The sequence below is a fragment of the Notamacropus eugenii genome, chromosome 1 (genome assembly GCF_028372415.1).
Source record: "Notamacropus eugenii isolate mMacEug1 chromosome 1, mMacEug1.pri_v2, whole genome shotgun sequence".
NCBI classification, from domain to species: Eukaryota; Metazoa; Chordata; class Mammalia; order Diprotodontia; family Macropodidae; genus Notamacropus; species Notamacropus eugenii.
In genome coordinates, this window is record NC_092872.1 from 77,074,195 (window position 1) to 77,099,039 (window position 24,845).

The following is a 24,845-nucleotide window of genomic DNA, read 5'->3' on the forward strand; positions in this document are numbered from 1 at the left end:
CACTTAGGACAACCTTTTCCCAGTAATATACCTTCTCCAGAACTTTCCTGCATTCATAATTGTCCACTTACACATACCTGCCCAATATTCCTTCCTCTCAAGAATCTACTTTTGGCACTACCAAATGACAATGAGCTACTATGAAAAGGTGCTACTTGTTAATGTGTTGACATGGGAGGGCTTTTCTGCAGATAATACCTTAAGCCAAAGGAGCCACTTTTGGTTGGAATTTGTCCAAGTAGGAGATGAAGATGGTATTGTGGCAGGGGGTCAAGGAGGAGAGATGAGCAGGGAGAGAATAAAATAAAAGAATTAGGGCTGGAAGGAACTTCAGAGATAACTTAGCCCAACTCCCTCATTTTAGAGATAAGGAAACTGTAATTCAAGAGATTTGTCAGAAGTGACTTTTCAGAGACTCGAAGAAGCTGAAATTAGAGCTCAGGTTTTCTGACTCCAAATCTAGTACTATGGATTCCACTGTACTATATCATGAGGAAAGTAGTTTTCCAGAAATCATAGTAATCATAGTGCCCTAAGCCCGGCAGAAGGAAATGACTCATCGTTTCTCTAATACAAAAAAATGAACTCAATTCAACAAAACTGTACTAAGCAACTATGTGTATTAAGCACCATGGTAGAAGACACTCTTTTTCCAGAGCTAAGGAACCTCAAGCAAGCTGTGCCCTGAGCTTGGCATAACAACAATCCTTTGCACTCACCTTCTAGAACTGACGGACCCTGAGCTCAGTCAAGTCCTGCTATGAATGGACTTTTTGTCACTAGACAGCCTTGCCTTCCTGTTGCATTTGTGCTTCGTTATTACTATTGTGTCTCATTACCATTGCTACATCATACTGTCTGACTCTTTGTCGCCACAAGTATATAAATCAAGGTTCAGCCACACTAAGGAATATCTCTCTACTATGGGCAGGGTTCTGGCTTGTGTGTCTAATCTACCTTCTTGCTTGAAAGCTGTTTGCCTCACTTGAAATTAAACTTCTGTTTGATTCCTGAATCTTCTGTGTCTCTAATCTACTCTGTTCAGCTCCAGTCATCCACTGGTTATGATGGGGTGCAGATTCTGGGAACCTCCTTGAATCTTCCCACTTAATCTGGCCACTCGTACTCAGATCTGTTAATCTTGGCCTAGCCTGGCCTTCCATGGTCTCTTACCTCTTGATCGCCCCACCTACTTCCCACCCAAGCCCTTCATTGTCTGATACTTCCCAATTGCTTCCAGCTGTTTCTCACCCTGGGTTACATCACTAGTTACTCCATCATGATCCTCCTTAGACTCTCCTCCTAGACCACTAGACCATCTCCAGATCTTTCCCACAGACTTTCTGTACATACAAGTTCCATCTCGCCTCCATGAACGTGCTCAGATTCAACAGAGCTCAGACTGTCTACCTGAGATTCTATCTGGCCCACTTGGGAATGCAAGCATTGTACAACTGACTCCTTCAGAGTCAACCCAATATTCATCTTTAATAAACTTTGGGGTTTTTTTGGCTTTAAGATGGCTTGAGTCGAATTCATTTGAGCAGGACTTGGTGTGTGGGTATTTCGGGGTCCCCAGCACCCCTAAACCTCAACAGTTAGAGGTCAGTTCAGTGCCAAGACTTATAAAACTGAAAAAGAAACAGTCCTCTGCTCTTAAGAAGGTTACATTCAAATTGGACAGGCTTACTTTCCTTTGTCCAAATTATTTCTGCTACTTGGAACACCATAGCCCATCTCTACCCACGTCCTACTCAACCTTAAAGGCCCAATTTGAATCCCACCTCATTCACAAAATCATACCTGGTTCCTCTCCACAGAAATCTCTCATTTTTTTCCATAGCACACTACATCTGGGGTCATCCCCAGTTGTCCTAATTTCTATTTTATTATTGGACCCAGATGGCTCTGGAGGAAGAATGAGGCTGGTGACTTTGTACAGTCGTCTCCGTCCCTCCCCCCAACTTAAATCCAATTCACTTGCAAGTCCTGGTATTATCTTCCTGATGTCATGGTCCTCTTTGAGAATGAAGAATAAACAACAACTTCGCTTCTACCCTGTGTCACTTATCAGAATCATCTTTGCATTCTAGGCTGTTATTTGAGCAGATCTTTTCACACATTGCTTTCCCAAACCCTTCTACCAAGATTCTTGACAGCAGGAACTAAGATACATCTCTGTGTCTTAAACAGTGAAGACCCATTCTTTCTACATAGTAAAAAGTCTACAAATATTTGAATGAGTAGATGCAAGTATAGGCAGAAACTCTGTATTAAAATTGTATCTTGTTCTGGTCCCCCTGATCACTCTCCTTCCCCACAGCCCCTCATGTCTAGTCAGTATAGTAAGCAAGTTTATAAGTAGCTAGTGTAAAGAAGCAATAGCAGGAAATAAGACTTCAAAGGAGAACCTGGAAGTCATCTACAAACTGTCCCAAAGACCAAAGGAACATAATTTACCAATTGTATCATATTTCAACCAGAGTTCACATATTGGTAATATTTGCTGAAGCTGGGAAGTCATCTCAGTGCTTCTTATCAAGGTTTCTGGTCCCATGGTATGTAAATTCCAGACAAAATCCAGACCTCCACAGTTCTAAAGCAGCAGAACATTAGAAAGATTCTAGCAACTTTAAGGTATAACTTCAAAGTTTTACCAATAATTTTGAGATGATTTGGGTATGTTAATGAACTAACCCCAAGGTGGTACATATAGGAGTTTCCCCCCCCCCCAAACCCTCAAACTCTTGTTCAATCATTCATCCTACCCTAACATTCTTCTATCTCCGCAAGTCCATGTTGCCTAGTGCTCCCAGCTCTAATCCATGGTTAAGTGAGTGATACACTCTGCCACTCCCCATCTCTGTCCTCTACCCCAGGTTTCCTTCCTTCATCACTCCATCCCCTGTTCCCATGGCCACTGTCTGCTTCTGTATCACTTTTTGCAATTTATCTCTGCCTTTCTGTGCCTTTTGTCCCCAAACATTCTTTGTTTAAATAAAGTGTGATTGTCACCTGGTTTTCCCACTGTCAATAGTGGTCTTTTCCATTGAATACCCAAAGGACTACCCATGGCTGCTGCTATGGGAGGGGAGATACACTGCATTATGTGTGTGTTCATCCTTCACTGCCGAAAAAGGCCATGCCATCAGAGAAATGATAACATGACTTGCACTTGACTTTGTTTTTTTGAACGAGGGAGGGCTGTGCAGGTCACCAGCCTCACTTCTCTTCCAGAGCCATCCTGAATCTAGTGACCAGATATTTCATCAGGATGAGTGAAGATGACATAGGATGAGGCAACTGGGGTTAAGTGACTTGTCCAAGGTTACACAGCTAGTGAGTATCAAGTGTCTGAGGTGAGATTTGAACTCAGGTCCTCCTGACTCCTGCACTGGTGCTCTATCCAATGCACCACCTAGCTACCCTCTATTGCATTATGGTGCTCCCTTAACAGGAGAGTTACCACATGATTGAAAACTACTCTTCTTGGAATGAAGGATATTCTGGTAATGTGGGAAAAGGAGTTAGTCAGGAACAGTGAGTGACCTCATCCTGCCAGGCCCATCATGAGTCACTCTCCTGGGATTCATTCTTCAGAAGGGTATGTCACTTGTTAGAGGATGAAGAAGTTTCTTGGCTGCTGCATTTCTAGAGCCTTTTCCCCAGTTCCCTTGCAGAAATGGCTTTCAGACGGAGCAATCATTTGGACCAATGGGTAGGAAACTGGGATGAAGAGACAGGTCCTTCTTACAAGGGTCAGCACTCAATTTAATACTTCAGTAAACATTTCTTAATTTACTAATGTGTAGAAAACACTGTGCAAGATATGAAATATATCATCTAGTTCTAGTCCTCAAAGAGTTTACAATCTGGGAATTCAGGGATGAAGGAAGTGGAGGACTTATATTACTGATAAATATAATTTAAATTCCAAAGGATAAGATAGAAAATAATGAAATCAGATGAAAGAAAGTCACTTTCGGCCACAAAGCGTTTTCTCTTAGGTACAATGGAGAGCTCCATGGAGACCCATATCTGATAGGAGGAGATACAACCACTACACTAAAGGAGACACTTGTTTGATGGAGAAAATGATGTAAACACATACTCATATTCATTTGATATAGTCTCAGATTACCTACCAAAATACTGACCTCAAATGATAAACCCAAGGAAATGAATTCAGATATAAACTCAAGGGTCAGGGGAAATTCTGAGGTAAGTGTAATGCTCCATATACATAAAACTTTCCTTCTAAGAATTTAGTTTGGATGTAGCAAAAGGAGAACTGTATTTCTAGTTCGAATCCCCTTCACCTACAAGCAGAAAAGAGACAAATGGGCTGGATTTGGAGTCATATTCTTATTCCATCTCCTTTAGGTACCTGACAAATCATATCCTTTCTCTTGGCTTCAGTTTCTCCACATGAAAATGTGATGGGGTTGAATAGAAATTTCTGAGGCCATGTCCAACTCTAATCATCTGTGAACCCACAGAGTAGTAGGCTCCTGTTTATTCACCAAGAAAGTAACCTTCTATAGTCTTATTTCTTTTCCCTTTTCTGGGTATTTTCCCAGCCAGTGACTTGACCTCTGAATATTCTCCTCACACCCACCTGCCTCCTGATCCTCCCAGCCAGCGCTTGGGGTCTGAGATTCAAATGCTGATCCCCAGCCTCGGGGCTTCGGCAGGGGCAGGGCTGCTATTCAGTGTGAGATTAAGTTCAGGTGGTCAGGTCGGGGCAGGGCCGCCTCTCAGGCTCAGTTCCCTCAGGGGGTTTATGCAGAGACCTTCAACAATGGATCCAGGCTCCTGCCTGCTTGGGGAGCCCTGGTCTGCCGCTGCCTCAGCTTCTGCCTCCCGAGGGGGCCTGAGTTACGGGGGCACCCCACTCCCCTCTCGACCCGCCAAAGAGACCCTCTCACCGACCCTGTCACCTGTGGGTGGAGGGACTTGTGCGGCCGCTGGAGATCCCATCCCTGAAGCCTGCTCGGATCTGTTCCTCTTGGTGCCGCGGCCACGGCAGGTCTGGGCTGGGCTGGGCTCCGCGTCTGCAGCGCGACGGACCTTTTGCGAGAGGTTTGCAGGTCCCTCTGGAACAGAAATCTCCTTCGTTCCACTGTTCTGTGGCCTCTGTTGCTCCAGAATTTGCCTTGAGTTCCTTTTTACAGATGTTCTATGGGTTGTGGGTTTGGAGCTATGTGTATGTGCGTCTTTCTACTCCGCCATCTTGGCTCCGCCCCTAGGCTCCTGTTTATTACAGAAGCTTAACAAGAGAGTGTCTGAGAGGTTTTTATTTATGTAAACTTCACAGCCTCCATAAGTCTTGGAGTCAGGATTGGATTACTGCACCCTAAGAAAGGATGTATAAGAAGAATGAAGATGAGTATTGGAAGACTTATCTCAACAGATCGTGAGTGAAGTAAGTAGAGCCAGTAAAGTGAACCAGAAAAGTGATCTATATGTCATGGTGGGTCTGCTGAGCAGGCTCAGTATACTCAGCAGGGGCAGTCCCCATGTGGAAAAGACTATGGAACTTGATTCTGGATAGGCATGGTGATATGTAATGGTAGACCCTTGCTCCCTGATTTACAGCATATTCCATTCTGGAATTGGTTCATTAACCTCATGGTAGAAAGGAGCCCTTTTCATTGGCTGTGAATCTGGAATTAGGGTATCGTTGAAAGACACTAACCAGAAAAAATAAGTCGCTTGGAGGCTGGTCCTTATTCCTACCCAGCTGTGAGAAGGCAAGCAGTAAGCTTTCAGTGGGGAAGGGAACAAGCATTTATTAAGCACCTACTATTGCACCAGGTTCTGTGCCTCACTTTAGAGTAGTATCTCATTGGATCCTCACAACCACCCTGGGAGGTGGGTGCTTTTCTAGTCCCCATTTTGCAATTGAGGAAACTGATGAGATAGACAGAGGTTAAATAACTTGCCCAGCATCACACTGCTGCTCTCTGAGGCCAGATTTGAACTTTGTTCTTCTTGGCTCCAAAGCCAGTGCTTTAAACCCTGAGTAACCCAGCTGGTGAGGAGGGTCTCAGGTCTTTGCCATCTGATCCCTGGGCATAGAGCCCTGTTGTTGCTTTTGTCTCTCTTGTGTCTTTTCTTTACTGCATGTAGGTGAGGGAGACTGGAGATGTCTATGACGTTGTGAGATATCTGGGAGTTGGAGTCCATGTCAGGATTTGTCAGAAGACAGATGGGAAGAAGGGATGACGTAAGCAACTTTCTCGAATCAGTCAACCAGTCACAGCGATGTGGCCTGATCCATACACATGCTGTACCTCATTTGGAAGTGAACTTGGAGGGGTCAATAATATGTTGAACCTCCTTTAGGTACATTTCCCACAGAGACTGAGGTGATATGATGTACCTTCTAGGTACTGGGAGAGAGAGTGTTTATTCTTGCTATGTCTTTGTAAAAGATAATTTATGCTAATTGGTTAAATGGAGCTGAGGAGCTAATCACTGGCAGCTAACATCTGGAGAGAGAACACATTGGTGGGGGCTTGAGCTATTACCATTAGAGAAAAATCATCCTCAACCTGTAAATTGTACCTAGAATTCTGTGGGGGAGGGGGGATGTTTGTCTCACTCCGGGAGATTGAGCTCAAAGTATTGCCTCATGCACGATGTAAATTGCAAATGGAAAGAATAAGAAAAGAGAAACTGAACACAGTGTTATTATAATGACTAAGCTTGGCCAAAAGAAAAGTGGTGAACATGTACTTCCCTCCCTTCTTTGCAGAGGTGGACTACGCAGTTCAACACAGTTAATGTGTTCATTGGTCCTGTTTTTGGTTGAGCTGAATGTTTGTGCATCATAGCAATTCTAGATCTTGAACAAGCATCTGAGATAAGAAGCAGTCCAAAAGTGGTCTGGTACCTCTTAGCGCCCCCAAAGTAGAAAAGTCTCCAATCTCCATACAGAGAGGAATTTCCTCACCAGTGAATGGTTCCTATCTTTAAAACCAAGAAATCAGAGGTCTAGAACAAATATAAACAAACTTAACTGCTTAACCTCCCTGGGTTACATGAGGGAAGTAGTTTTCTAAACCTGAAAGCATAAAATGAGTTAAGACTTTGTAGGCGGGTTTGATCAGGCAACTTGTAATGATCAAGCCCACACACACTTTGATAACTCCGTAATATGACATATATATATAGGCACTCACTCCAACATTCACGTTCTCATAGAAATTCTCCACAAGAGCTCTACTTACCATTTTAGGCTCTTTCTTCTAGGCCTGTTGACATTTGTTGGATGCCTGTGGATCATGTGAGTTATAATTATTGCTTGATTTGTTAATAGGAGCAGGAAGTTGTACACATGAAGAATGTAATAATCTCTCATTTCCAGCAAGGGTTGGACTTCTGGCCATGCATAACTGGTATGCTTGTAACTGCATTTGATTACCTATCCTTCAATTTTTAACTTGGAGAGTTTACAACCTCTTATCTATAGTTTGGAACAAGGAGCTCTCTAACTAAGATTTAGAAATTGTAGCTTCCCTCCATCTCCTCCCTGAAAGTATGATAAAATTCTATGCCCTAAAAGAGTAGTTTCTTTCCATTTGGATGTAGCAATAAAGCACAACAAAACTAGAATTACTTATGTACGGGCACAATCACAATTTAATAATATGCTACAAAGGGTGAAATTTTCTGACAGATGTTTCCCATTTCTCTGTATATTAACTTAGGCAACTCTCTACTTTGCTGACACCTACTCCTGTTTCTACCCTCACCTAATTCATTACCTTAGAACCTTCTGAGTAAGAAAATAAAAAAAAAAATCCTACCCCATTTAGTATGCAAGACACTGTGCTAGATGCCTGAGATGAAAAGATGGAAAAAGATAGAGAACTTTCCATGAATGAACTTGAAGTCAAATGGGATGAAGAAAATTATATGAAAAAAAAAAAAGAAGAAAATTACATGAACACAAGTAAGTATGATACAAGGTAGGTTATACTAGTGGCACACTAGTGGCCAGTAAATCTATGGTGAGCAGGGGTGTGTGTGTGTGTAGAAAATCAGGGAAAGTTTCATGGAGGAGCTGGTTTCTGAGCTGGGCCTTGAGACAAAGGAGGAACTGAAGTAGAAATAGAGTAAAAGGAGGTGTCTCTTCCAAGTGTGGGGGATATCATGAGCAAAAACATTGACACTGAAGGGGGCAGGATGAGACAGGGGCAACCATAGTATAACAAGGACTATGAGGTAGGTAAGGCTGGAGAGGAAAATTGGAGTCAGATTATAGAAAGCCTTGAATGCCAGGGTAGGGAGTTAAACACTATCATGTTGCCAGTAGGGTTCTACTAAAGATTTTTCAAGAAGTGACATGATCAGAGAAATAGCCAGGAAGATTACTCAGCCAGCAAAGCGGATTGGAGGGGCAGCTAGGTAGTATAGTGGACAGAGCACCAGCCCTGGAGGCAGGAAAACCTGAGTTCAAATTTGGCCTGATGCTTAAGATGGAGAGACCCAGGTCAAGTCACTTAACCCTGACTGCCTAGTCAAGAAAAAAAAAGAATGGATTAGAGACCTTGAGTCCAGAAGACCAAAGGTGATCTACTTATTTTTCTCAGTAGAGAAATGTGAATTGTAGGTGTGGCTATATAGAGTCATATATTATCAGATGTGATTAAAGTCTTACTTTGTTTTGCTTAAATATGCGTCTTTGTAACATGGGAGGGTTCTATGGGAGTGGGGTCATGGAGAAGTGACGTAGAAAGAAAAATAAAGCATCAGTACAACTTTTTTTTCTTTTTTTAGGAAAAAGAAAGATGTTAAAAAAACCAAGACTATTTCCCCAACATAGTATAATCACTGCTGTTGGGTTTGCCTTTCAATCTCCAAGAGGACCATGACATCCAGATGACATGACTTGCAGTTGACTTTGATTTGACTGAGGGAGGGCTGTGCAGGTCACCAGCCTCACTTTCTTCTCCTGAGCCACCTGGGTCCAGTGACCAGATATTGATCAGGATGACTGGAGATGGCCCAGGAGGAGGCCATTGGGGTTAAGTGACTTGCCCAAGGTCACACAGCTAGTGTCAAGTGTCTGAGGTGAGATTTGAACTCAGGTCCTCCTGCCCTGGTGCTCTCTCCACTGCACCACCTAGCTGCCCCTACTACTAAGATTAAAGGAGGAGACTTGAGTTCCTCCAAATCATTGTCCATACGAAGTCCCTGAGGCCCAGGGGGACAAAGTGACTTGGCCAGGGTTCCTTGGGAAGTTAGAGGCAGGACTTGAACGCAGGCCCTCTCCCTTCAGTCCACACTCTGCCCTGTCTTGGACATATTCTTGTACCGGGACGAGCTGCCGAGGCTGACGTACCTGAGCTGGATTCCCACCCACATAGATCCATCCATGTCGGACATCCGGCGATGTTCTGGGTTCTTAAATACCATGCCAATCAAGTCCTTCCTCTTCACTTTACAAATGAGGAAACTGAGGCTCACGGTACGTAACAACAAGTACTTAATCGCCTGCCCCTGGTCCCACGGCTATGACAGAGGCGGTCTTTGAACCCGGCTTTGGAGATCCAGAGGGAGGTGAGACACGGCGCTGAGGAGGGCTGGGGGGGGGAGGATCTAGGAGAACCCCCGCACCCCCCACAAGATGGCGCCCTCACAGGCCCGGGAGGTCCTGGGCCATCAGACTACACGCTTCCGGAGGGCAGGGCGTGCCTTATTTCACTGGCCTCCTTCCGCGCTCAGCGCGCACCAAGCGCGGCAGGGACGCGGATTAGCGCAGTGACAGAGGGGAAGTGGAGAGCTCCAACAGATCCCACTGTTTACCCACAACGCCCCAGGCTAGGGAGGGGAGAGATTATGTCATCGTCGGCTCCTCCCATTGGTTGGGGGAGGTCCTGGAGCGCGACGTGATGACGAAGGACGCCGGAGGGGAGGAGAACGAACGGAGGAGGAGGAGGAGGGAAGGAAGCGCACAATATGGCGGCGGCGGTGGCGGCTGGGCCCGGGGAGGGCAGAGCCGGAGGCGGCGCCTCTCTCTCTCCCTAGGGGCGGCCGTAAGGGCTGCGGGGACCGAGCCGGAACGTTCGGCCGGCCGGCCGGCGGCGATCCCTTCCAGGCCTCGGCGGCGGCGGCGGCGCTCGGGTGAGTGGCCTTCGGGCTCCGGGGCCTCCCCTCTGCCGGGGAGAGCGACCTGGGCTGGGGAGGGGGGGAGGGGTGGGGGGAGGGGAGGGCGGAGGGACGTGGGCTGAGGGGCGGGGTGAGGGGCGCGGGCGGAGGGGCGGGGGAGGGGGGAGCGGGGAGCGGCGAGAGACCCTGCGGCTGGAGCGGAGGGGCGGGGTGAGGGGCTCCGGGCCCTCCTGGCAGCCGGCTAGACCGGTGAGGTCTAAGGGGTGCGGGAGGGCAGAGAGGCCGGGGCGGGGGGCAGGAGGAAGGGATAGAGGTGCCCTGGGGAGGGAGGAGGCGCAGCTCGGGGTCGGACCGTGGGGAGAAGGAAGGGGGGCTGGGGCGAAGTCGGGGACACTGGCCCCGGGGAAGGCTGAAGGAGAGCTGGGGCAGGCGCTGCGGAGGAGGGAGGCGGAGGGCGGGAGGGCAGGAGGCCAGGACTCGGGGTCACCCGCCCTCCCCTCCCTTGTACCCGCGTCTCTCGGTCCCGGTCCGACCCGCCGGCCTGTCTCTTGTGCCTGAGAACACTCCCCCCTAACGCGACAGAAGAGGCATTTAGAACCCCTGCTGTGGGTACGGAGGGTCAGATCCCTAAACTTTCCGGTGTTGCCACACACTTGTTCGGAGGACGTTTAAAAATTAGCTCAGGCTTAGAAATCGATTTAAAACGTTAGAAAGCCTTCGGGTTTTGAAAATTTATTTTGGAAACAACAGAATAATTGGGGATACTTCCGAAACTGGAGATCGTTGGTTAGATTTCTAAATTTATTTGATTATCGGTCTGTCCCTCATTTATAAGCTTTGCTTCCCCCCTCGTCCCCCATCTCTCCCCCAAGTGGTATTTCTGTCCATTATTATCTCTTCAGATTTGGTCATAAAGGAAAAGTCAAATGTATCTCTTTATAAGTTTGTTAAAATTGAGGTTCGAGTCTCTAGTAGCCACTACTTTTTGAGTTATGTAAATTGAAATTGTTCAATCCCAGCCTCATTGACTGGAAAATTTATGATATGTTATTTGGAGTTCAAGAGGATGAAACGTCCCACCGAATTTTAAAGAGTGCTCGTTAACTCATTAGCTACTACTGCTCACTTTTCATTGAAGGAAACTCCATGAAGTGATACTAAAAGCTAGTCATATGATTAGTGAGAGCCCCTACTCATAAAAAGATAGCAGTGTTTTCGAAGTTTTTAACTTCTTGTTGATTTAGCATTTCTCTTGACTTATGGGATGACTTGGTGCAGTTTTGGACTCTAGCAGCTTAAAACTGTGCCAAGACTTTTGGAAAAGGCTGTGTAGTAGATTTGCAAATAATCTGATATTATTCGATGGGATTTGGAAATGTGCAGTGTCATTTTTAGGAATGGAGGAGCTGGGGCACAGAGATTTAAATACGTCAAAAGAATTCAAGTGTTTCTGAATATCAGTTATGTTTAGTCCAAAACTTGTTACCTTAGCATGACACCCTTTTATTTGCCAGGAATCTTTTCCCCTGATTTTAACCCTTATTTTGAAGGAGGTAATAACAACATGCCTAGTGTTAGATTCGTGAGCAGATTATCTTGAACGGAATTATTGTTATTTTTAAGAATTACTATCTTCAGCTTGTCCTTCACCTGACTTTTGCTCGCTATTTTTGTGCTTTTTAAATTTTGTTTTGAGATTTTTTTTGTTTTGTTTTATCCTTTTCATTTCTGAGGCAAAGTGTTAATGAAGATCTTTGGAGATTTCCATTCAGTGGTTCGGTGCTAGCTTAATGTTATATTTTCATTACAGTGAGAAAAAGTGATATTCTACTCACCAGACCTGATTGTAGATCATTAGAAGTTTTTATTTTCCTGTTACATGTATCAGGATAACTTCTAGTAATTATTTATGAGCAACATTGAGAAATCATTTTGAATATGAACTTTTTGTCACCTAAACAATAATTTAGAGTTAGCCACAGAAAATGTTTTATACTCCATTCTAAATAGTACTTTCACAGGAGGGAAAAATTTGGCTGTAAGATTATGAATATGAGGAATTTCAATTCATAGAAGCTAACACTTTTTGAGAGTGATAGAAATTTGTTTTAACAAGCTTTTGTATGTAGGTATTTGTAACATTTGGCACATCTTTATTTGATGATAATATCCATAACAGACTGGGGCACACTTTATTAGCCTGGTTTGTAGAGTGGAGTTTATACAGACACTGGCTTATTGAATCAGAAGTACATAGAATATCTGTAAAGGTAGTTTCCTACTTAACAACTTCTTTGAATATAGAAGGTAGAGGTTAAGAGAGGCTTAGGACATTTAGGCCTACAATTTTAATGATAGAATTTAATTAACCTTATAAACCACCTAGTTAGTCCCCTCTAATTTTAAAGGTGAGGAAACTAAGGTCCAACAAAATTGTGGTGTAACTGAAGTCTTACAGTTGGTTAGGGGTGTGTATCTTTACCAAATGTAGGCTATCCCCTATAATAGGATCCTTAGGGTCATCGTCTTAAAAATGATTGTTTATGTGTCTTTCTTTTGTATACTTTTGTATTAACATTTCATACTGAGTGCTTTATCTCTGTATGTTAGTTTCTTGCACCTCTCTTATTTGTGACAGTTAATCTGTAATGACTAAATGGTCAAAATAAGTAAAGACGAAGAAGTCGCAGGTGCTACCACTAAATCGTATTGTTGAAGTGTCTAAGGTTTTGGAATTTAACGTTTTAATATTAGTGAAGATACTAATTATAAAGAAATTTTCATGGGCACAATTACTTGAATTCTTATTCCAGGTAAGAAATCAGCCTTTCGTTGACGTATAATTTAATGAAAATTTATAGTATGGCAATAAATTATACTAATGTAATTTATAAATACAGACTTATAAAGATACTTGTGGTATGCTGCTGCTGTAATAGCTTTGAATGAGTGAAATTCATTGAAATTTACCGAAAATTCAGATGTATTTCGACCTGTTTTGGGATTAGTCTAGAATAGTGGTCTCTAAACTATTTTTATTGCCTTCCTAATAGTAAAAAATATTTAAACATGCACTCACAATGTGTGCTTTTACTTTTAAAAAACACCAAATTATGTATACTATTGTACTAATAATTATGTACATTCTAAAGTTAATACAAAAATAGAAATTAAAGAAGGATAAGCTACATTGAAATAATATTTTTTCCTGGATTCAGTAGGGAGCTGCTAGAATTTATTAAATAGAGTAATGACATGATCAGACCTTTTCTTTAAGAAAATCACTTTGGCAGCTATGTGGAAAATGGCAGGAAGCCTAAATAGAGAGACTAAATGTTGAGAGGTAATGAGAACCTAACCTAGGATGCTGATCATGTGAGTAGTGAGATACATTTTTCCACTGATTGGGTATATGGAGTAAGGAAGACTAAGAATTTGAAGAGGACACTGAGAATATACTGAAGATGATGACAACCTGGATTGGAAGGACGTCAGTGCTTCTTGACAGAAATAGGAAAGTTGGCAAGAGGGGTGAGTTAAGGGGGAAAGATAAGGTGAAAGAATTTTTATTGCAAGTTGCAACCCATCCATGTGCCTGTGCATCCTGTGCAACTCATTTGTTCGAAGGGAAATGAAAAGAGGGAAGACCCATCTTCTCTTGCTCATGTGTCAAGAGCCAGTTAGCTAGCCCTCAGAGGGGTGCTTGTCACAACTAGGAGGACATCTGGAGGACAGGAATTGGGTATAGGATTGGAGGGAATTTCCCCAATGGTTCCTGAGTAGTAGGACTATCTCCTTTACTGAGACAATTCAGTGCAATTTGAAGAAGCTTGAAAAGTTGTACTGCCCACCTTCCCACTCTACAGATGGTCCACTGACTCCTTGAATTAAAGCCACAATCTCATAGGGGACCTGAACTTCCATTTTAGACCACTGGTCTTAAGAACAAATTAATTTTTCCATAGAAAATTTTTGGACTTGAGATATATTGATGGAACACCTAAGTATAGATCAAGGGGTATACTTATTGCTTGACAGCATTTTGGAAGAAATGAAACCTACTTTCACATCCAAAAAGTGCTTTGTGTGATTCATATCTGATACATGCATGATTGTATGTTTAATATTTTAGAGGGAAAAAAGTTGCTATGTTGAAGTTTCTTTTCAAACAGCTTTCAATAGTATAGGGAATACAGGGCCTTTACATGACACAACTTTGAATATACTGGAGAATAAATGTGTGCTGGAAATGCTGTGCTTCTAAAATGACTATCACAAAACCATTCTAGGAATTAGGACTAGACCTGTGATGTCATTGGTATAGAGAATTCCAGATTAGGTAACTTCTATCCATTCAGTTTCTGTAACTAGTCAATAAAATGCAATGATTGCTAGCATTTACACGATACTTTAAAGTTTACAACGTTTTACATACCTTCTTCTCATTTGATCCTTACCACAGCCCTGTTAGGTAGGTGCTATTATTATCCCCATTTTTATAGGTAAGAAAACTGAGGCTGAAAAAGGTTAAATGACCTGCTAAGGTCTTAAGAGAGTTGCTCAGAGCAGAGGTGTCACACTGGTTTCCAAGTGCTGCTTGCTGCCTGAACCAGATTAAAATGTAATTGGGAAATACTTAACAAAATAAAAGTATAGTACAACAAAGATATTGTTAAGTTTGTGATTTTCTAAATCATTGCGCTCACAGGGATCTGATTCTATTTGAGTTTGACTTCACTGGAGCACTGAGAAATTTTGACTTGCCCAGGGTCAGTCACATAGGCAGTATGTGTCAGAAGTGGGACTTTAAGCCAGATATGAGAAATTTTAAAATCATCAATTGCCGCTACTTGTCTGGTAGCAGTAGATTTTTATTTAAGTGGTAGTTTAACCAAAGAGCAAAGAATTCAGAGTTTGAATCACTCCCATAATATGAGTATTTTAGAAGAAAATGAAGTATGTGTATATGTGTGTGTCTATTCAGCACTTAAAGCTGTTTGACTAGAACAGCGAGCATGAGTGATTTGGAAAGTTTTCATAGTGACTAGAATTTTTCACATCTATATTGCAGAATTAAATTTAGCCCACGTTAGTGGTGACTAAAAGTTCATTGTAAACACTTGGTTCCTAATTAGGTTATGTTCCAAGAAAATGAGTATTGCTACTTGTAATTTGCTAAACATTTCCTAGTGTTTAAGGCGTGGTACAGGTGATACAGTGACCATGAAACTTCTTCAAAAAACAAAGGCCTAGTATAAGGTTAGTGCCCAATGGTAATACATTACATTTGTATAGAGCTTCATAGTTTGCAAAGCATTTTCACCTGATCTTCTTTGACCATGACAAGATAGACAAGAACTTACCCCCATTTTTATGTAGTTGAAAATGAGACTTGGGGAGGACAAGTGATTTGCACAAGACAGCAGTGTACACTGCAGGACTTCTCTACCAGTGCTTTGTTTTCTTTTTCTTCATTCATATCTGCTTTTTATTAAAAAATTCAATTTGAATCAATAAGCATTTATTAAACACCTACCAAGTACTGTACCTAGGTTCTTGGTCCTGGGGCTATGATGACAAAAATAACAACTTTCTGTCCTTAGAGAACTTACGCTCTACTGGGAGGATTCATTGTGTTGGCAAATAAGCAGATATAAAGTATATACAAAGTACATTTTGGGGAGGTGTAGTCAGGGAAGGCCTTTTATAGGAGTTTATATCTGTGCTGAGCGCTAGAGGAAGCCAGGAATTAAAAGGCAGAGGTAAGGAAGGAGAGCATCCCAGGCATGGAGAAGGGATGGAGGGAGGCAGGCAGAGAGAGTAAGAGTAGATGGGAGGTAGAGGAAAAAACAAATAAGCTAGTTTGACTGGAATGAGGAGCATGTAAAGGGGTATAATATAAATAAATCTAGAAAAGTATACTGCAGCTAGCATCTAAAGAGCTAGTGTCTTTAAGTAGGCAACACAGGAGTTTGTATTTTACCCTTGAGTTAATAGAGAACTACTTGAGCTTCTTTAGCAGGGATGTTGTGACATGATCAGACCTGTGCTGTAGAAATATTATTGTGGTAACTCTGAAGGATGGATTAGGGAGGAGAGGGTAATTGGGAGGCTTTTAATATAGTTGGACAAGATGATGGAGGCTGATGAGGGCCTGAACTTGTGTTGGTGGCTACATGAGTGCAGAGATGGAGATGATAGCTAGATGTTAGGGTGATAAAACTGACAAGGCTTATGGATATAGAAAAGGAGAGGAATGAGTCACTGATGATTCTGGGGTTGTGCACCTTGAAAAAATGATGGTATCCTTGGTGTTGAATTTGGCAAGCCTGTGGAAATATCTAGCAGGCATTTGGTGCCGTGGTAGTGGAGCTCAGAGATTTGAGTGCTAGATATTTAGATTATGGGGTTATATACATATATGTGATAACTGAACTGATCAAAGCTAATGATCTTCTTGTGGGAAGAGAAGAGGATTCAGGAAAGACCTATAGAGAGCATCCACATTTAGTTAAGAAAATTGTAGCAGGAGAAGATGCTGTTTAGGAGGGGGTTGGTTAACAGTCAGGGTATGTAGTGAGGTCAAGTAGAAGTGTTACTGAAAAAGGATCTTTGGAGTTAGCATTTAAGATATCACTGAATTGCTGGATGAGGTTGGGGAGTATATTTAAAAATAACTCATTTTTTAAATGGCATCTATAAAATTTTAAGAGTTCTACAGTACTTTTGGATTGTTGTTTTGTTTCAGTCGTGTCAGACACTTTGTGATTCCATTTGGGGTTCTCTTGACAGAGATACTGGAGTGGTTTTCCATCTCCTTTTACAGCTCGTTTTACAGATGAGGAGCTGAGGCAAATAGGATTCAGTAGCTTCTCTAGGGTTACATAGTTTAGGAAGATGAGTCTTTCTGACTCCAGGCCCCATCTAGTTGCCCACTTTTGGATAAAGTAATTCAAATAGTAAGGTTGAGAAATGAGTGGGAGCTAGGAAAGTTGAAGTAACTTTTAGATAGCTTTTTCTAAGAGTTTGACTGTAAGTCAGTAATCAATACATATTTCTTAAGAGCCTACAACGTGCCTGGTACTCTGCTAAATGCTGGGGATACAAATGGGAAGAAAAATTTCTTGTCTGTTCTCAAGAAACTTAGTCTGGTAAGAGAAGATGCGCAAAAGGAATCTGTAAAATAAGGAAAGGGGAAGGTGCCTGGGGGATGGTGGAGAAGTCAGAAAAGTTCCCACGTAGTGTAGTCAGCTGAAAAATTAGATGTTTGTGCTGAGTGATCTTTAAATGAAGTTTTGGAGTTTATGTCTCTACCTTCCAATCAAAGGGGCAGAAAGCAGGGAACAATCAATAAACATTTATTACGCACCTACTATGTACCAGGCTGTTCTTATATTGTGGTTTGTTCTTCGTTCTCAAAGAGGACCATGACATCAGGGAGATGATGACATGATTTGCAGTTGACTTCCATTTGAGTGAGGAAGGGCTGTGCAAAGTCACCAGCCTCATTTTCTCCTTCAGAACTATCTGGGTCCAGTGGCCAGATATCTGTCAGGACTACTGAACATGGCTCAGGATGCAAAAAGGATGGTCCTTTTAAGCTAGGGCCTTTTCAGGTTCTCACTTTGAGTGAGGCAATGCCCGTACAATGAATAGAACTCTTTAAGAAGTGAGTCAAGGGATGGCCTCTTTAATAAAAAAAAAAAATCTCATTCCCCAGTTGATAAATGGTCAAAGTATATGAACAGGCAGTTTTCAGAGGAAGAAATTAAAGCTATCTATAGTCTTATGAAAAAATGCTTTAAATCGCTATTGATTAGAGAGATGCAAATCAAAACAACTCTGAGATTCCATGTCACACCTATCAGATTGACTAACATGACAAAACAGGAAGATGATAAATGTTGGAGAAGATGCTGGAGAGTTGGAACGCTAATTCATTGTTAGTGGAGCTGTGAGCTGATCCAACCATTCTGGACAGCAATTTAGAATTATGCCCAAAGGGCTACAAAAATGTGCATATCCTTTGACCCAGCAATTCTACTTCTAGGGCTGTATCCCAAAGAGTTCATAAAAATGGGAAAGGGTCCCACATGTACAAAAATGTTTATAGCACCTCTCTTTGTGGCGGTCAAAAACTGGAAATCGAGGGGATGCCCATCCATTGGGGAATGGCTGAATAAATTGTGGTATGTGAATGTAATGGAATACTATTGTGCTATAAGAAATGATGAAAAGGAAGACTTCAGAGAGGCCTGAAAAAGGAGCAGAACCAGGAGAACTTTGTACACAGCAACAACCACAGTATGCGAGGGATTTTTCTGGTAGACGGTACTTCATTGCAATGCAAGGACTTAAATTCCCAATGGACTCTTGAGGCAAAATGCTTTCCACATCCTGAGAAAGAACTATGAAATTTGATCACAGAATGAAGTAGACCATTTTCTTTTGTATTATGTTTTGTTTTATGATTTCTCCCATTCATTTTAATTCTTCTATGCAACATGACTAAAGTGAAACTGTATTTAATAGGAATGTATGTGTAGAACCTATATAATATTGTATGCCCTCTCAGGGAAGGGGTGGGGAAGGAGGGGGAGAGAGGGGAAAGAAATCTAAGATATATGAAAGTGATTGTAGAACACTAAAACAAATAAAATAATTTAATTTAAAAAAATCAAATTGTAAGGAGAAGCCTCAGGGTTGCTAACCAAAAGAGGAAGCAATTACTACTTACATTTGCTTGGAGACCTGAGGGCCCAAAAATAATCATTAAGTGGTGCTTGTTAGTGCCTTTTGTTGTTAACTGGGGTTTTACTGGGTAGATTTCTTTCTCAAAGACCGAGACTTAAACCCAACTCACTCTGGATCCCATATGCCAGGCACTGAGGATACCGACAATCCCTGTAGCTTACTGTCTAATGAGGAAGACAACAAGCAAACAAATTTATGCAAAGCAAGTTATCTACAGGATAAATAGGAGCTAATTAACAGAAGGAAGGCACTTAAGTTGAGGGGGGTTGGGGAAGGCTTCCAATAAAAGATGGAATTTTATTTAGGACTTGAAAGAAGCCAGGGAGGTCAGTAATCATTGCAGAGGAAGGGGATGGGGGACAGTCAGAAAATCCCTGGAACCCAGAGATGGATTGTTTTGTTTGTGGAGAGGCAGGAGGTCAGTGCCACAGGATTTAAGAATAAGTGGTAGAGAGAAAGGTGTAAGACTGGAAAGGTAGGAGGGAGTTAGGTTATGAGGGCTTTGAATGCCAGAGCATTTTGTATTTGTTCCTGAAGGCAGTAGGGAGCCACTAGAGTTTATTGAGCAAAGGGGGTGACATGATCTGCTTTTTAGGGAAATTAGTGGCCGAATGGAGGATGGATTGGAATGGGGAGATTTTTAGGGATTCAGATACAATAGCCCAGGCATGAGGTTATGAAGGCTTGCACCAGAATGGTGGCAGTGTCAAAGAAGAGGGGTTGCAAAGGCTAAATCTAGAGTCTTTGGCAATAGATTGGATGTGGGGTGTGAGAGAGTGAGGAGTCCAAGATGACTCCTAGATTGCAAGCTTGAGAGACTAGGAGGATATTATTGCCCTCTATACTAATAGGGAGGGGAGGAGGAGAGAATTTAGGGGGAGAAATAACGAGTAATATTTTGGATATATTGAGTTTAAGATGTCTTCTGGACATCTGAAAGGTAGTTGGAGATGCGAGATTGGAGGTAATCAGAGAGATTGGGGTTGGACAGATAGGTTTAAGAATCTTCAGTATGGAGATAATAATTAAATCCATGGGAGCTGATGATCTCACCAAGTGAAGTAGCTAGCAGAGAGGGAGAAGAGAAGATCTGGAGAAGGATCCAGCAAAGGAGATAGAGAAGAAGCAATCAGGTAGGAAGAGAACCGGGAGAGAATGGTTTTCCCCAAGAAACAAGTGAATATCAAGGAGAGCTCTCAGGTGATGAAGTGTGAGTATTAGGGCTGTGTAGGATGATGAGATTTTTCCCAGGGCATGGTAGAGAAGTCAGAGAAGTCCCAAAGTAGTGTAGCCAGGTGGGAAATGAATGATTGTGGGAGAGAGGGGACATTGACTTACCTGGTTGTCATGGTCAGGTGAAAGGTTTTTTTGTTTTTGTTTTTTTTTTTAATGGCTAAGGGACATTTGGGAATGTTTATAAGCAGAACAGAAGACAGTGAAAAGATTGAAGGTGAGAGGGAAGATGATGATTGAAGAGGCAAGCTCCTAGAGGAGTCAGAAGGTCATGAGATGAAGGGATAAAGTTGCCATTTAATTTAGAAAGGCACTATGAATGCATTTATTCTTGAACAGTAATTTCAAGCTGAGGTTAGCATAGTTGTGTTAAGCATAAGTAATTGATGGGAAGACCTGGATTCAAATCCTGTTTCTGACATACTGGCTATGTGACCTTGGGCAAATAACTTAACCTTTTAGTGAATTAATGAATGAATCAATCAAGCACTTAATATGTGCTAAGTGCTGGAGACACAAACAGGAAACAAAGACCCTGCTCTCAAGGAGCTTACATTATAATGGTCAAGACAACTCATGTGGAAGGTTTCAGCTCTGAATAAGACAAAAAGTTGCTTATGGGGCAGCATCAAAGTAAATGTCCATGCCTTTTCTTTAATGTCATTTCCACTGATAAAAAAATCACATCAGTTTCAGATGTTGAACCATATGGACTGTGCCAAAGACTTTGGAGGCAAGAAATTTCTTTTCTGAATCTTTAAACAGCTATGGGCTTATAGCATGTGAAGAAGCAGTTGCCAGGCTGCTCTCCATAAGGATTGCTTCCCAGGATGATGTCTGGGAGCATTGGACTGGAATCATTGCCATTGCCAAGGCTCTCAGGTTCCTGGTCCTAGACTGTTTCCCTCAGGGTCTAAGGGGAAATGGTGGTCAAGCTAGTAGTGGTTTGACTTGCTTATCACATGCTGCTTCCTGTCTCTCTCTCAAGGTGCCTTGCTGCTTCAGCTAGGCTGCTTTGCCTGCCCTTTATGTGACTGTTGGAAGGCAGTTGGTTGGTAGTTCGGTGGGAATGTCTGGCCCCTTCTTAGTAGAAGTTACTTCTTCAGATGATGGCTCTGAAGACTGGGCTGGAAGCAGGAATGATCTGAAGTGCTGACGCTTCCAGGGTTCCTGAGCCTAATTTCTTCTTAGTGGCAGTTGGTCAAGACTTGTTGCTGGTAGTGGAAGGTGGGTCCTATCTCCAGAATGATTTTTCCACTCAGTGTTGGCCATGACATCACAAGCCAGTTGGTATCTTACCTGAAGTCTAAGGGCTGTGCATAATTTCAGCAAAACAAAACAGAATAGCTTGATAAGGCTGGCAAATTTTTTTTTTTTTGTTTGTTTTTTGACTTTTCTTTTTTTTTTTAATTTATTTATTTAACTTTTAACATTCATTTTCACAAAATTTTGGGTTACAAATTTTCTCCCCTTTTATCCCCTCCCCCCCCCCAACCACCAAGCATTCTAATTGCCCCTATGACCAATCTGCTGTCTCTTCTATCATCCCTCTCTACCCTTGTCTCCATCTTCTCTTTTGTCCTGTAGGGCCAGATAGTTTTCTATACCCCTTTACCTGTATTTCTTATTTCCTAGTGGCAAGAACATTGCTCGACAGTTGTTCCTAACACTTTGAGTTCCAACTTCTTTACCTCCCTCCCTCCCCACCCCTTCCCTTTGGATGGCAAGCAATTCAATATAGGCCAAATCTGTGTAGTTTTGCAAATGACTTCCATAATAGTTGTGTTGTATAGGACTTACTATATTTCCCTCCATCCTATCCTGTCCCCCATTACTTCTATTCTCTTTTGATCCTATCCCTCCCCATGAGTGTCGACCTCGAATTGTACCCTCCTCCCCTTCCCTCCCTTCTATCATCCCCCCCACCCTGCTTGTCCCCTTATCCCCCACTTTCCTGTATTGTGAGATAGGTTTTCATACCAAAATGAGTGTGCATTTTATTCTTTCCTTTAGTGGAATGTGATGAGAGTAGACTTCATGTTTTTCTCTCACCTCCCCTCTTTATCCCTCCACTAATGAGTGTTTTGCTTGCCTCTTTTATGAGAGATAATTTGCCCCATTCAATTTCTCCCTTTCTCCTCCCAATATATTTCTCTCTCACTGCTTGATTTCATTTTTTTTTTTAAGATATGATCCCTTCCTCTTCAATTCACTCTGTGCACTCTGTCTCTATGTATGTGTGTGTGTGTGCATGTGTGTGTGTGTAATCCCACCCAGTACCCAGATACTGAAATGTTTCAAGAGTTACAAATATTGTCTTTCCATGTAGGAATGTAAACAGTTCAACTTTAGTAAGTCCTTTATGACTTCTCTTTGCTGTTCACCTTTTCATGCTTCTCTTCATTCTTGTGTTTGAAAGTCAAATTTTCTTTTCAGCTCTGGTCTTTTCATCAAGAATGCTTGAAAATCCTCTATTTCATTGAAAGACCAATTTTTCCCCTGAAGTATTATACTCAGTTTTGCTGGGTAGGTGATTCTTGGTTTTAGTCCTAGTTCCTTTGACTTCTGGAATATCCTATTCCATGCCCTTCCATCCCTTAATGTAGAGGCTGCTAGATCTTGTGTTATCCTGATTGTATTTCCACAATACTTGAATTGTTTCTTTCTAGCTGCTTGCAATATTTTCTCCTTGACCTGGGAACTCTGGAATTTGGCCACAATGTTCCTAGGAGTTTCTCTTTTTGGATCTCTTTCAGGCGGTGTTCTGTGGATTCCCTGAATATTTATTTTGCCCTCTGGTTCTAGAATCTCAGGGCAGTTTTCCTTGATAATTTCATGAAAGATGATGTCTAGGCTCTTCTTTTGATCATGGCTTTCAGGTAGTCCCATAATTTTTAAATTGTCTGTGCTGGATCTATTTTCCAGGTCAGTTGTTTTTCCAATGAGATATTTCACATTATCTTCCATTTTTCCATTCTTCTGGCTTTGTTCTGTGATTTCTTGCTTTCTCATAAAGTCCTTAGCCTCCATCTGTGCCATTCTAATTTTGAAAGAACTATTTTCTTCAGTGAGCTTTTGAATCTCCTTTTCCATTTGGCTAATTCTGCTTTTTAAAGCATTCTTCTCCTCATTGGCTTCTTGAACCTCTTTTGCCAATTGAGTTAGGCTAGTTTTCAAGGTGTTAATTTCTTCAACGTGTTTTTGGGTTTCCTTTAGCAGGGAGCTGATATGCTGTTCATGCTTTGACTTCATGTCTCTCATTTCTCTTCCCAGCTTTTCCTCTACCTCTCTAACTTGATTTTCAAAATTCTTTTTGAGCTCTTCCATGGCCTGAGCCCATTGGGTGGGCTGGGACACAGAAGCCTTGATTTCTGTGTCTTTGCCTGATGGTAAGCATTGCTCTTCCTCATCAGAAAGGAAGGGAGGAAATGCCTGCTCACCAAGAAAGTAACCTTCTATAGTCTTATTTCTTTTCCCTTTTCTGGGCATTTTCCCAGTCAGTGACTTGACCTCTGAATATTCTCCTCACACCCACCTTGCCTCCTGATCCTCCCAGCCAGCGTTTGGGGTCTGAGATTCAAATGCTGCTTCCAGCCTCAGGGCTTTTGGCGGGGGCAGGGCTGCTATTCAGTGTGAGATTAAGTTCAGGTGGTCAGGTTGGGGCAGGGCCGCCTCTCAGGCTCAGTTCCCTCAGGGGGTTTATGCAGAGACCTTCAACAATGGATCCAGGCCCCCGCCGGACCGGAAGCCCCCGTCTGCAGCCGCCCCCCAGCCTCCACCTCCCGGGGGGGCCTGAGTTATGGGGGCACCCCACTCCCCTCTCAACCTGCCAAAGAGACTCTCTCACCGACCCCCGTCACCTGTGGGTGGAGGGACTTGTGCCGCCGCTGGAGATCCTGTCCCTGAAGCCTGCTTGGATCTGTTCCTCTCGGTGCCGCGGCCGCGGCAGATCTGGGCTGGGCTGGGCTCCGCGTCTGCAGCGGCGACGGACCTTTTGCGAGAGGTTTGCAGGTCCCTCTGGAACAGAAATCTCCCTCGCTCCAATGTTCCGTGGCCTCTGGGTGCAGAATTCGCCGTGAGTTACTTCTTTGTAATTGTTCTATGGGTTGTGGGTTCGGAGCTATGTGTATGTGCGTCTTTCTACTCCGCCATCTTGCAGGCTGGCAAATTTTTAACCAAATTTCATAATTTGTTCATAATGTTCTACTGTTCATAATGAACCAAATACAGTTATTGATGCCTTCTTTCTTTGTATTGCTTATTTCAACCTTCTCTCCCTGCAGAGAAAATCCTCCCTTATGACAAAAACATTTAAGCAAAAATACGGACCCTGCATCTTTAATAGTCAAACCTTTGCATTAAAATCTGGAAAAACTAGTGGAAACATTGTCAACTCTAAGAGTGAAACATCAATTGTCTTCTAAATAATAAACATGAGCAAGAATTATCTCATGAAATCTTTTTAAAATGAACATTTTGATTTGGTGAATTCTACTATTCTGGGGCAAAATGATGTAAAGAGCAATGAATTGATTTCAGTCCTAGCTCTGCGACTTAAACCTTCCCTGAGCCCCTGTTTCCTTATCTAGCAAATGAGGGGTTTGGTAGGCTTCCTTCAAATTCTAAATTTTATAACTCTGTAACAGAGGGTATACTGGAAGAATACTATTAAAGTTTTTACTCTTCTATTAACTTTAATGGCAAGCATTAAATTTTTTAAAAAGATTAAGAACTCAATG

General features: G+C 42.4%; 2 protein-coding genes across 4 annotated transcripts in view; one reads left to right on the forward strand and one right to left on the reverse strand.

The window, feature by feature from the left end:
* Positions 1-9,830, reverse strand: part of LOC140502045 (uncharacterized) — a 72,737-nt gene extending 62,907 nt beyond the window's left edge. Inside the window, exons 1-2 of one of the 2 annotated variants that reach the window (XR_011966507.1) lie at positions 9,353-9,830; positions 7,236-7,280 (exon numbers count right to left, since the gene is read on the reverse strand). Coding sequence is in view for 1 of the 2 variants with exons in the window: in XM_072606332.1 (XP_072462433.1) it covers positions 9,353-9,383 (31 nt within the window). In the remaining variant the exon portion in view is untranslated. The remainder of the gene's footprint in view (positions 1-7,235; positions 7,281-9,352) is intronic. The other variant, XM_072606332.1, reaches the window with a different exon arrangement.
* Positions 9,831-9,929: 99 nt separating this feature from the next.
* UBAP1 (ubiquitin associated protein 1) overlaps positions 9,930-24,845 on the forward strand; it is a 53,922-nt gene continuing 39,006 nt past the window's right edge. The window contains exon 1 of one of the 2 annotated variants that reach the window (XM_072606247.1): positions 9,930-10,134. The gene's annotated coding sequence lies outside the window, so the exon portion shown is untranslated. Of the gene's footprint in view, positions 10,135-10,300; positions 10,369-24,845 lie in introns of those variants that run through there. The other variant, XM_072606255.1, reaches the window with a different exon arrangement.